The following is a 12,001-nucleotide window of genomic DNA, read 5'->3' as shown; positions in this document are numbered from 1 at the left end:
AGCTCTTTCCATCTTCTGCCCTGACATCCTCAGTGTGTTGGCTTTGTCCTCAGGCTTGTTTCCACGTTGCTGCAAGATGGCTGCTACCCTTCCATCTTCACAGGACTGATAGGTTTTATATGCCCAATCTATGAGTCCACTCACATGGTTTTCTTTGCTCAGACAGCTTGAGGATGAAGAGCTTAATCTGGGAGGGCAGTATGGGAAAGAACAAAAGCAGAACGTTTTTGAAGAGGTTTTAATAACACATCTTGGGCATTTGGTGCAAATTAAGTGACTTCATTTTTGAAAATGTAAATAAAAACATCATATATGCTAAGTCATATATGTTCCCAAGCCAGTCTTGAAACATGTGAAGATTCAGGGCACAATTTACTTCACTAGTTTCCTAAAAAAATTGTGAGTACTTGACATTGTTTTCTAATTTGTGCCTTCTGTGTGTGTATATGTTAAAAATTTCCTCTAAATCAACTCCTGTCTACCTAATTTAATTTTTTGTTTTTGATGGCATATTTATTTCCTCATACCTATTACCTTGGGACATTGTAGATGCATAACAAATACTGTTGAGTGACAGTGATGCTCAAGATAAATCTCTTAGTTATATGGGATCTTTTTCTCTTCTCCTTTTAGCTGGAACCGTATTCCTTGTAAACCTATTAAATCTTGAATTTATACCATAAGTTTTGCCTGCCCTTAACTAAAACACATCAAACATTGGGGGAGGGTGCAGTGGGGGAGGGCAGAGGTGGTGAGTTCTTCAGAGCTAGAGCCTTGAGAGCCTGTGACTGCTCTCCTCGCCACCCACCCAGTCTTTTTCTTTGGTGTCCCTTCTCAGCATTAACACAGTGGAAGAAAGTAACAAGTAATACACACTGGGGTCAATCTCTTCATTGCATTAAAACTCCTTTCCTGTTCTTTATGATGTGAGGTTTGTTGAGAACACTGATGAGGTTAGCTCATACAGGAACTAGCAAAAGACGCTTAATTCTCTACAACTGCATCAGTTGACTACACCAAAGCATTTTGGACCCAGGTCTGTGTTTCTATTTCTACTATGTAATAAAGTTGTTCTCTCCTTTTAGTTCTAGCCATTTTACCCCAGTATGAGGAGGAGTCTTCCCACTGTAACCCCCTTGGCCACTGAGAATTTGGGTTGCTTTATAGGCTCTGTCCTTGGTTTTAGCTGAACTGAATTGTGAGTAGTTTAAAGACATTTTCCTGGCAAACATTATCTGGTCCTCAGTTTATACAGTACTCTCAATTGCTGACCAGATTCTCACTTTGTACTATTCATTTCTGGACGTATTTCTCCAAATGTCTCATAATCTTCCCATTCTGGGCACCTACAGCTACACTTTTGTTTTAGTCATAGTTTGGTTTCCTCATTAATCATTGGCTAATGATTTGCCCATTTGCAAACACATTTATTTATATCATATTTTTTATCACATAGTCTGACATTTTTCCTACCATTAAGTGGTTAATAAAATATTTTTTGCTGTACAATGAGGAGGATTCTATTTAGTGCATATAAATATCTAACATACTGATTTATTCCATAGTTTACAAATATTTGAGCCTCATTTTGCCATTTTTTTCATAAGATGGTTGTCAGCAATTCTACCAGGAATATGTATTTTCATGTGAAGCTCAGGCAAACAAGGCATAATAGGAAGATTTTTTTATATGTAAAATTGGCTCTTTCAAAGATAGTTGACAATTTTAAAGGGACATTGGAAAAAAATGGATTATAATGGATTCATAATTATCGTCAGTCGTTTCTCGTACTTTTGAGTTATTGGAGCAATCCTTTAGTAGTATGTTGGCTTTCCTTGGTGAACCTTTATGGTATTTTTTGTCTACTCTTTTGTAATCTGGTAAGAGTGGGAAGAGATTAGAAGGCAAATGATGTGCTACAGAAGTGACACACCCTATGATGGTGAATAAAGAAGTATGGTGTTATTGTTTTCATTTATTTTATCTGTGATAAGGTTAAAAGGTTTCATTTGTGAAAAGAAAAATGTAATTATTCACAGTGCTTTGATGTACTATAAGTCAGATTATTTATTCTGTATTTTGTTCAAATAGCATCTGGTAGGAACATATATCAGAAATAATGAATTGTTTTCAAAATGTGATAAGTCAGATAAAATCTACAGAGGACAATTAAAAAGAGTAGCAATGGGGTATTGATTGCTTTCTAGTGGGGGAAAAAATAATCCGGTTTCACTTCTAAATATTAATAATTGACAGAGAAAAATTCCCACTTGGGAAGACTATTCTCTAGGTTGCTTCATTGGCTGGTGTTTGACACCCAGTGGAGTCTTAGATGAATGAAATTCATGGCAGTCTTTGGGAATGGTGGACTTGCAGACACCTCATTTTCCTGCTGTGAAAGCTTTATTTCAAAGCGTGCTAGTTTCAAGGGGAATGTTCCAGTGGTCTCTATGCTACTTCTAGTGAAGACCAATATTTCCGCCTCCCCTGTATCTGAGATAGTTACAGAAGAGGATACTTGTGGACTTAACAAAAATTTCAGAATTTGCCAATGAGTGAACTGCATATTCTCAACTGTTAATAGAATTTAGCCCTGATCATTTATTAATGGAAAGAAGCATTGCTTTCTTTTCTTCTTGTCCCTTTTAACACCCATTGCATTCTACAGATAGTAAAGTTTAGAAATTCTGAATAAAATGCTAGTTTGCTTTGAGTCTAGCCATATTTTCCCTTTCCCTTTTTCTCTCTCCTTGACCTAGCAGCAGGAAGCCTTTGTTTGAGGTGTTCATCTGGAACAACTTTTCCACACTTGTTTTCATGTTCTGTTAGATTACAGGGCAGCAGGCCTACCTTTGAAGCTCCTTTCTCTTTTGTTTCTTTGCCGTGCACTCCAGTAATTAACTTTGTCCTTCTTTTATTTGTTCCAGTCAATCGCAGGCCACTCTGCTGAGCATCTTCTCCCAGGAGTACCAGGTTAGAAGTTTTCTCCTTTGTGAGGGTTGACAGGTGCCTAATTGAATGATGAATGTCCCTTTATTTCTTTGTAATTGAACTGCCAGCTCTCTGATTGGGTTGGAGGATGTTCTCCTTTCCACATCAAGCACTGCCTGTGTCTCAGTGGAGGCCTGCCAAGCCTACCCATCCATCTGTCTAATAACATCTACCCTTTGCTTATTTGGTGGACCTGTAATAAATTATGCTAAACCATTATTATTCTGACAATAATAATTTCCCTGTGTTGTGTGGTTCCATGTGCTAAATGTTTGCTGACTTGCACTGTCAGTGCTGCTTTCCATTGCTGACAGAGATGATGATAAATGACCATTGCTGGAGTGGCAGAAGGCAAGAGAGGCAGAAAATGGAGTCATTTATCATGAGATGACAGGTGTCAGTCAAGTGGCAAGTCTCTACAGAATTACTTTTTGTAGTTTTCAAATAAGTTGTTTTAAAGCAATGTTCTTCCTGGTTAAAAATGGCAATTGGATTGTAAAACTAGAGTGCAGAGGACTTAGATGGAATTGAATTGAGGGAAAATTAATACAAAGGTTGAAAGAGGGAACAAGTTTTTCTTTGCCCTCTGCAACCCTAAGCAAACTTATTTAGATTCAATTACTATGACCCTGTTGGCTTTTACATATATACTATACCTTGTGGTACAGTCTGAAGACATACCAGCCAAGCAATAGAGATTAAAATACATAGCTTCATAGAATGGAAGGGAAAAAAGACCTACCACCACCAAAATCCCTAAACTAGTACTCAGTTTACCTTATGTGTGAGGCATTGGGATTAAGAAATACTTCATTCTTGTTCTTGAACCTGATCTATGACACAATGATCTTTTTTGTTTTGTTTTGTTTCAGAAACACATTAAAAGAACACATGCCAAACATCATACTTCAGAAGCAATTGAAAGTTATTATCAGAGGTATGACCTGCCTGCCCCGTTAGAGGGTATCATAGTACCTGTTAATTGTAATAATAATTATGAATTAATTAGGTTATTAAATTAATTTTATATACAGTAACCGTTGACATTTTTCATAAGTATGTTATTTAAGACTTCAAGTATTTTGCACATGTTTTGGTTTATATATCCAAAGAATATGGTCAGACTGTCTTGACTGTGTGTGTATATATATACTGTGTAAGAAATAGTTACAATATTATGAAATCTCAATTGAAACTTGAAACTTGTATGAATGCATGTGTCTATATATACATGTATATGTGAAAGGTCTCAACAAATTTTCATTTATTTTTTATTAAGATCAGCAAGTTGAAAAGATGTATTAGGAAATAAGATTGAATTATGGTGCAATTATATTTTGCATCATAGGTATTGGGTTAGCCATTTTAGAAATGGAAAAAAAAGACATATATCAAATAAGGACATATGGAGATATATAATCATGTATACCTGTCACATTTTTAAAGGGGTTTCATATTTTTACAAAGAAAATCTTGGGTATTAAATCAACAGTGTAGTGTCCGGGGAATATTTTAATTTCAGCCTAATTTATTATAAATAGTTTTCAGCCTCTGGTTTTGAAGTAGAACCTTTGTTTTTTTAATTCTAAAATTTGTATTATCTTTGTAATAGGACTGAATAATTTATAATGGATAATTTACAATGGTAAATGGAAATGGTTTGCGTTGGAAATTGTTGGTTGGTTTCTTAAATATTTCAAGGACAAATAGTTGAACCCTACAGGAAAAAACTGTTTGAAATACGCTCTTAAATTTTTACACTTAAGATTGACATCTCAAACTTGTATGCAGTGAGACTATGATATCATTGATTATATATGAATGATTTTTGTGTACAAAAAATTTATGAATGAAATAAATATACAGCTAGAATATTGGAACCATGTTTCTGTAAAGCATTTTTTTCCAAATTGAAATGTGTTTAGTTATTGAAAAGTCATTAAAGTAGATTTTTAAAAATTATTCCTTGTGCCATATATGATAAAAAACATATCTTCTATTTTGAGTAGTAATATCTGTTACAGAAAGGTGTGTACCTATATCATACACACACGCAAACACACATGGACTTTTATGGCTAGAAGAGTTCTCTAAAATTTTTGTGAAGTTTGAATTGATTTATTTAAAAGCCATAATCTCCCTAGTGAAATAAACATTTAAGGTAAATTCATAATCCAAATTATACATATAAAATTAAGAATGGTCCATGAAGTGTTGTGACACTATTCAGACCCTCATATAGAAGAAACTGAAGAGTTTTTACAAGCCAAAAAATACATCTTATTTGTAAATAAGGATCATAAGGTCATTATGTTCCTTTATGCAGATTTTAAAGCCATGTTAACCTAAGTAAAGGAAAACAGAAAGAACATTTTAGAAGAAAGTGTACTCTTTTCCTAGAATTTGGAGATCCATACATTTGGCAGTTGGATTGCCCTCTAATATTCATTTTTCTCATTGTAAAAAGGCAGGTTTAATTAGATAATTCCTAAAATCTCTGAGTGCTGCTTTTAAACATCTTTTAAACATCTTAGCTAGGGTCTTTAAAAGTGTATTTAATTAGCTAAGTATGAATATACTTTTGTGGGATTATCTGGGTAGTTTTAGGCCATAAATGAAAATCTTTCTTTTAAGTATGATTACTCTGTGATGAACAGTTGAGTAATAATGAGAATACAAAAATATGTTCATAATTCTTTAAATTTATTTTTAATGAGTGTCTCAGTTATTCTGAGAAGTCACAATAATTTAAACAACAACAACAAAAAACAAAAACCCATAAAGTTAGACCATAATGGGTAGACTCAAAAGAAAGCAGTCTGACCAGTTTCTTACTCTCCCACCTGTTCCCTGACTTTTCCCTGGCTCTGCACTTGGTGCTGTGAGCAGGCTTGCCCTCAGCATCCCCTGTTCTAAACATGCAGGTCGAATGCCCCTCTATTTTCTAAGGTAAATTGGCCTTAAAAGGTTTTTGTTTGATTTCTAGCCAGTTAGAATAAAGGCAAATTGTATTATATCAAAACATATTTAAGCAGCTTGACAGTGTCAATAACAATTTGTTTAATTTCTTTTATTATAAAAATAATACTTGCTATATTAAAAATTAAGCATGTTCATGATGGTATAAAAAAGGAATGAAGAATTGCCCATAATTATGCCACCCAGAGGTGATAACCACTGTGGTATTTTACATTCTAGTTTTTTGTCAATCCGTTTTTGTACAGATGAGGTCATCCTAGGTCATACTATATATGCAATTGAGAATCCTGAATTTTGTATGTGAAAAAATGTATGTAACATGAATTTGCAAAAACCTTTTGTAAACATTTTGTTGATTTCATTGCTTCATTATATGAGAGTATCATGATTTCCTCAATTACTCCTCACAGGTTTCCAATATTCTGATATTATAAATAATACAGAGATAAACATCTTTGTGCATAATTATTTGCATTTTAGATTCATTTCTTAATATTTATATATATGTAATTTTAGTACAAACTATGTGAACATTTAAAAAATGTGTAATATGTTGCCAAATTACTGTTCAGAAAGGTTGTACAGATTGTACAGCAGTATAAGAGGATGTTGGTATCTGCATTCTTGATAAAAGTGGGGTTATCCCAATTAAGAATTTGAAGTCTGTATTGAAAACCATATAGCCACAATGTCATTCCCTTATGGTTGAGATTTGAGATTATCCAGATAGCAGTGGAAGATATTTTCTTAGCCTTTTGAGTGACTGAGAACATTTTCTCAATTCTCTACATTACATTTGCGTAGACCCAGCTTGAGTGTTCATTTTGAAAACGATTCATTACACTTTCACATTGTACTAATGCCATTTTATTTCTAAACAGGAAACATCCTTGGCAAAATTTATTTAGGTTTGGCTAAATTGACACACACACACACACACTCACACACATACACAGGTCAGATTTGCAAGTCCCCATTAACAGCAAAGTTTAGAAACATTTCTTCCATTTCCTTCTTTCCCCCGACACACACTGTCTGAAAGGCCAGCTTCATTAGCTTTAGAAAGTTGGATCAATTGAATTTCAGTCCCTAGATGTTCACAGAGAAAAAAGATTGGTTCAAGAGTGTTATTGACATTGCATGATAAATACACAGTTTCTGAAGATGTGGACCACTTTTTTGTTCAATTAGTACCATTTACTTTGAACTCACTGTGTCCCATATACTGTGCTAGAAACTAAGTATACAAAACTGAGTAAGACATAGCCCCTGCCCTCAACTACTCTGTTAAGTGGGAAAACAGCTATGAACATAAATATGGAAAATGCAGTAGAGAAGTGCTGACAGAAGTATGTCTATACAGAGTGCTGTGGGAGTTTCAACATTAGCAACTTGGTGTGTGAGGAGGTACTTGAATATGCACAGTCTAGAAGTAAAAGAGTTGCCTTCACTAGTTTTAAGGAAGGGGGAGGGCATTACAAGCTGAGAGAAAACATAATTAGTGACAGAGCTATGGGTTTTCTTGGGCCAGACCATAGAGAAAGAAAGGAGAGGAGCAGGAGGAGCCTGAGCTCAAAAAGGCATGCAGGTGCCTGCCGGAGGGTTTTGTTCAAAGGAGTGTGGGTTTGTTTGTTTGTTTTTTTGAATAAAAAGGGCAGTGTGGACGTAGGGTTGGATTTTAAGCAAGGAAGTAGTGTGATCAGATTTGCAAGTTAAGAAGATAATTCTGAGGCAATATGAAACAATGATGGGTCAAGTGAGTACCTGGGAATAGAGAAATCCATTAATTCAGCTCTTGGAGCAGTTCAAATGAGAGAGATTGTGCCAGCATGGCGGTGGGGATGGGTTCTGGAGATTTCAGAGGTCAAATTGACAAAGTTTGTGTTCAGATGTAAGCTTAGTGTGGAAATTATGGTAGGTTTTTCAAGTTTTGCCACTATAGTTATTATGAGAATATTTAAGGTCAAATAAATTTATATTTGAATGAATGCATATTATTTTAATCTCAGATGCCAACGGGTCTTTCACACTCAAAACACATAATAAACTGGACCTCCTCTGAGGACCTTTTAAGGATGATTTCTCCTACAGGAAATGTTTGCTTGTCCTCCTGTGGCAAAGCTAGTGGATGGTATCTACCTTCTGTGCTAACTAGTTTTTATTAGCAAATGGGCGTCAGGAATAGAGCCCATGACACCTTAATGTTGTGTTCAGTATGACATCCTTATATCCTGATTACAATTCAGATCTTTGATCTGTTGGATGTAGGTTCAGCATTCATTTGTGTTGCCCTAACCCCAAGGAGTTTCCAGTCTAGTTTGGGAGAGAAGCAATTATAACCATGTAAAAATCTCTGTGCTGTAAGTTTGCACAAATTGCTATGAAGAAGTGGAGAAGGGTAACATTGGGAATTTCTGATTGTGCCCTTACTGAACGTTTTCTGTAATCGGAATGCCCCTTAGATTGCATAGCTGAAATTTTGAATAATAGTTGATTTTTCACTTTGATGTAGAGGACAATTAAAATTCCTAGAAAGGACACATACAACTTCAAATTAATTTCAACTGAAGTTTTTTTTTTTAGCATTTTTGAAGTGTTACCGGATATAGTTGGGAAACAAATTGGGGAACACATACATTAAGGATTAGGTCTACCTTTTTCAACATATAAGGGCACCTCAATAGGCCTTGAGAGATTAGGGTTCCTTTTCTGAGGTTTACTGTCTACCAGCAAAGGGAGCCCAGGTTTCATAAGTGCCCTGGGGTTTGTTTTCTTTGTGTGACCATCTGGCAAGCTTTACCAATCTCACAACTGGGAATTTCCACTGTAGTAAGTGTGAAAATACCTTGAATATTATATAAGCTATGTAGATGTAAGGGGTTATCATTATTGTTTGACCATCTCTATTACTTTGAAGTTGAGTGGAGTGCTCTATTGGTCATTACTGGGATAGTGATTGATGCAACTGTTACATGAAACCATGTACTTTTGACTTAGAACAGTTTTCTGGCACAAGCAGTGCTCTGGGGTCTAGCTGTTCTCTCTCCTTATTTCCATTCGGTCCCCGACATGCTCTGCTCTGGCTACACTGGGGCCCTTGCGGGTCATCAGATACCCCAGGCACGTTCCTTGCCTTGACTTTTGCTATTCTCTCCCTGAGAATGTTCTTCTCCTATGGTGGCCCCCTTCCTTCATGCAGGTCTCTACTCTAGCATCACTTCCTTAGAGAGGAGCTTCTTGGTCAACCCATCTATGTTTATTTTTCATAATAGCATATATCATTGTGTCATATAGTTATTTCTTTTTTTTGTTGTCTATCTTCCCACTGTAATATAATCTTGCAGAAAACCTGGATGTTTTGTTCCCTGATGCTTCTTCAGAATCTGAAATGAGGCACAACGCATATTAGCTCTCAGAAATAGTTGTGGAATAAACAAATGTTAACTAAGTAGAAAGTTGTAAAGATATCATATTGGTATAGATTTATGCACTCTGACCCAGATTCAGAGCCCTGAATAAATGTGTACTTCTGGTGGTTCTGAACACATGATTAGTTAGACAGGCCTGTTAGTACATAAGTTGACGTGAGGTTCTTAGCTGACCTGTGTCCCAGAGACCCTTCCCTAAACTCTACTGCCTTGTTTTTTTTTTTTTTTAACTTGCTTCTGAAAGTTAAATTTTCAAGCAATATATTCAAGAGGGGGACTCCAAAATGTTGAAAATGAATTTTCAGAATTACTTTGAAGTTGTAATGATCCTGAGGCTCTCCCCATCTCAGATAATCTGCTTTATCCCATTTTACTTACGGGAAAAATCCACTTCTTTATAAGTGTAATTGTGAAATAATGTAAGTTATTATTTGCTTCTGCAGTTATTTGTAAGACCTTATATGTGAACCTTGTTTTTTACTGAATTTTACAATCAGATTTCCTGAATTTATTCACTCAAACAATATACCATTGAGAAAATGTCAATACATAGTTCTATTTTCTTATCCAATATCTCTTTTAAAAATTAATTCATTACTCATTTAGTAAAGAAAAAATTAATATGTGTATGCATTATGTCATCACCTACTATAAGCCAAGAACTGTGCTAGGCCCAGAGAATTGAATAAAATTCAGCTCCCCTACCCTCATGGAACTTTTACCCTTACAGTGGCGTCATGGCGAGTTGAGGCAGACCTAACTAGGCTAATGTAATGTATTATGTTAAGTGATGGAGAGCTGTATAGGGTATGCCTTGATTGCATACCAGGGGCATTTAGCTTACTCTTGGATTCTGGTGGAAAACAGGTGACATCTAAGCTGAATTTTGACTTGGAGTTATCTCGGTGAAGGCAGGGGTGTGGGAATGTGACTAGAGATGATGTTTGCAGAATCGATATAAACCAGATTATGAAGACCCTTTTAAGGACCATTATGTGTTAATAATTTAATCTTGAGTCTTTGGAAGTATTTTAAGGAGGAGAATTGTACATTCAAAATTTTGTTTTTGAAAAATCGCTCCAGCTTCCATGTGTAGGATAGATTTGGAGAGGCCTTTTTTTTTTTTCCTTCCGTATTAGTGGGAACAGGGAGAGTTGGAGGTTATTACAGAAATCCAAGGGGGATAACCTGATGTCTTATATTGCCTATCAAAGGTGTGCTGACCCACTGATGACAAGTCTGTTCCATTTTTTTCTTAATAAGGTGTCAGCTAGCCATATGAAGCAAAAGTAGACAAAAAGATGAGAAGGGTGTAAAACACTTTTTCAAACTGTAAGAGTTCAATTTATTTCCTGTTCATGCAATGCTTGTCTGTTGTACAGACAAAGCCAGGGCGATATGGATAGTTCTTTAGAAATCACGTCTGTGTTCACTTCATGTGTTGGGAAGTGAAAACAGGGGAAACTAATGTGCTCATACCTCCTGCCCTCAATTTCAGTTAGTGGTTACCGATGGATTTGAGGTAAGTTGTTTTTGTTATCCTTTTCCCGTCATTGCTTTCCTATGACAGTAGCATACTTTAACTACAGTCGAGCATGGCATTTGCCCAGGAGAAACATGTACACACAGGGGATGCTGACATGTCTATGCTGGCCTTTTCTTGTCACTGCATTACCACTTGGCTTTGTCTTGTCTAGGTACCTGAATGGAGTGGTGAAAAATGGAGCTGCCCCAGTGCTCCTGGAGCTGGCCAATGAGGTAATGTTATTGTTGTTGTTATTTTATTTTAACCTGCATAAAACCTAAGGGGCCCATCTAGAGTAGTGTTGCTTAGGATTGTAATTAAGTTTAAAAAAAAAAAAGATTTTGAGTTGCATTAGACATTTAAATTGCTCCCTGGTCTCTTTGTAGTTTTAATAATTGGACAAAGAACTTTATATATTAATAAATCAGTTAACGTAAATAGTCTACTTCTTTTAAAGTAAAGATAGAAACAGCTTATTGGTTTCTTATTTTGTGGAAAATGTCAACTGAACAGCTCAGGACATGCTCTTCTTATGTTATGTTGTCTTAATTTAGTGTGAGGAATGCCCGTGTCATGTAGAGAGACGTATGCCAAGAAAATCTATGCTAACTGTTATAAAAATTAAGAGAAAATTCATATACTTAAAGATGTAACATTTTCTTGATTCTTTTTTTTCCTTAAGAAACTTTTATTCTAGTAAAGGATACATGCCTTGTGGAGAAGTCTCTTTGTTTATATGAAGAAGCATAGTGTTCTCATTAACAACAAGTATAAGGTGTTTCATTGAACTTATTTGTTAACTCTGATCGCTTCTGTTTGAGGGAACAAATGTAACCTTACATTTAAAAAAGGAAACCCTAAAGATTTCCCATGAATGAAGAAGCAGTAAAAAGTTCATAATAGCTGCAGAGCATGCTGAAAAAAATAAAATATTTAATTCCTAAACTTTAAAATATTTATCCACTGCAATAAGAGCAATATAATATTTACTATGACTGGGAACTGCTTATGCAAACCTCATAGGACTGGAATGAAATGTACACTGTTTTTTGTGTTGCATTATAATGGAAAACATAGA

At 35.4% G+C, this 12,001-nt stretch overlaps 1 protein-coding gene across 3 annotated transcripts in view; it reads left to right on the top strand.

Moving 5' to 3' along the window:
* Window positions 1–12,001, top strand: part of CDIN1 (CDAN1 interacting nuclease 1) — a 255,451-nt gene that overhangs the window by 72,271 nt on the left and 171,179 nt on the right. For 2 of the 3 annotated variants that reach the window (XM_037834355.1, XM_037834357.1), the window contains exons 2-4: window positions 2,928–2,973; window positions 3,864–3,928; window positions 11,096–11,156. In XM_037834355.1, the coding sequence (XP_037690283.1) occupies window positions 2,928–2,973; window positions 3,864–3,928; window positions 11,096–11,156 (172 nt within the window). The remainder of the gene's footprint in view (window positions 1–2,927; window positions 2,974–3,863; window positions 3,929–11,095; window positions 11,157–12,001) is intronic. The other variant, XM_037834356.1, reaches the window with a different exon arrangement.

This window comes from Choloepus didactylus, chromosome 4 (assembly GCF_015220235.1).
Source record: "Choloepus didactylus isolate mChoDid1 chromosome 4, mChoDid1.pri, whole genome shotgun sequence".
Classification (NCBI taxonomy): domain Eukaryota; kingdom Metazoa; phylum Chordata; class Mammalia; order Pilosa; family Megalonychidae; genus Choloepus; species Choloepus didactylus.
The sequence above is the reverse complement of the archived record's forward strand: the minus strand, read 5'-3'. Positions and strand labels throughout refer to the sequence as shown.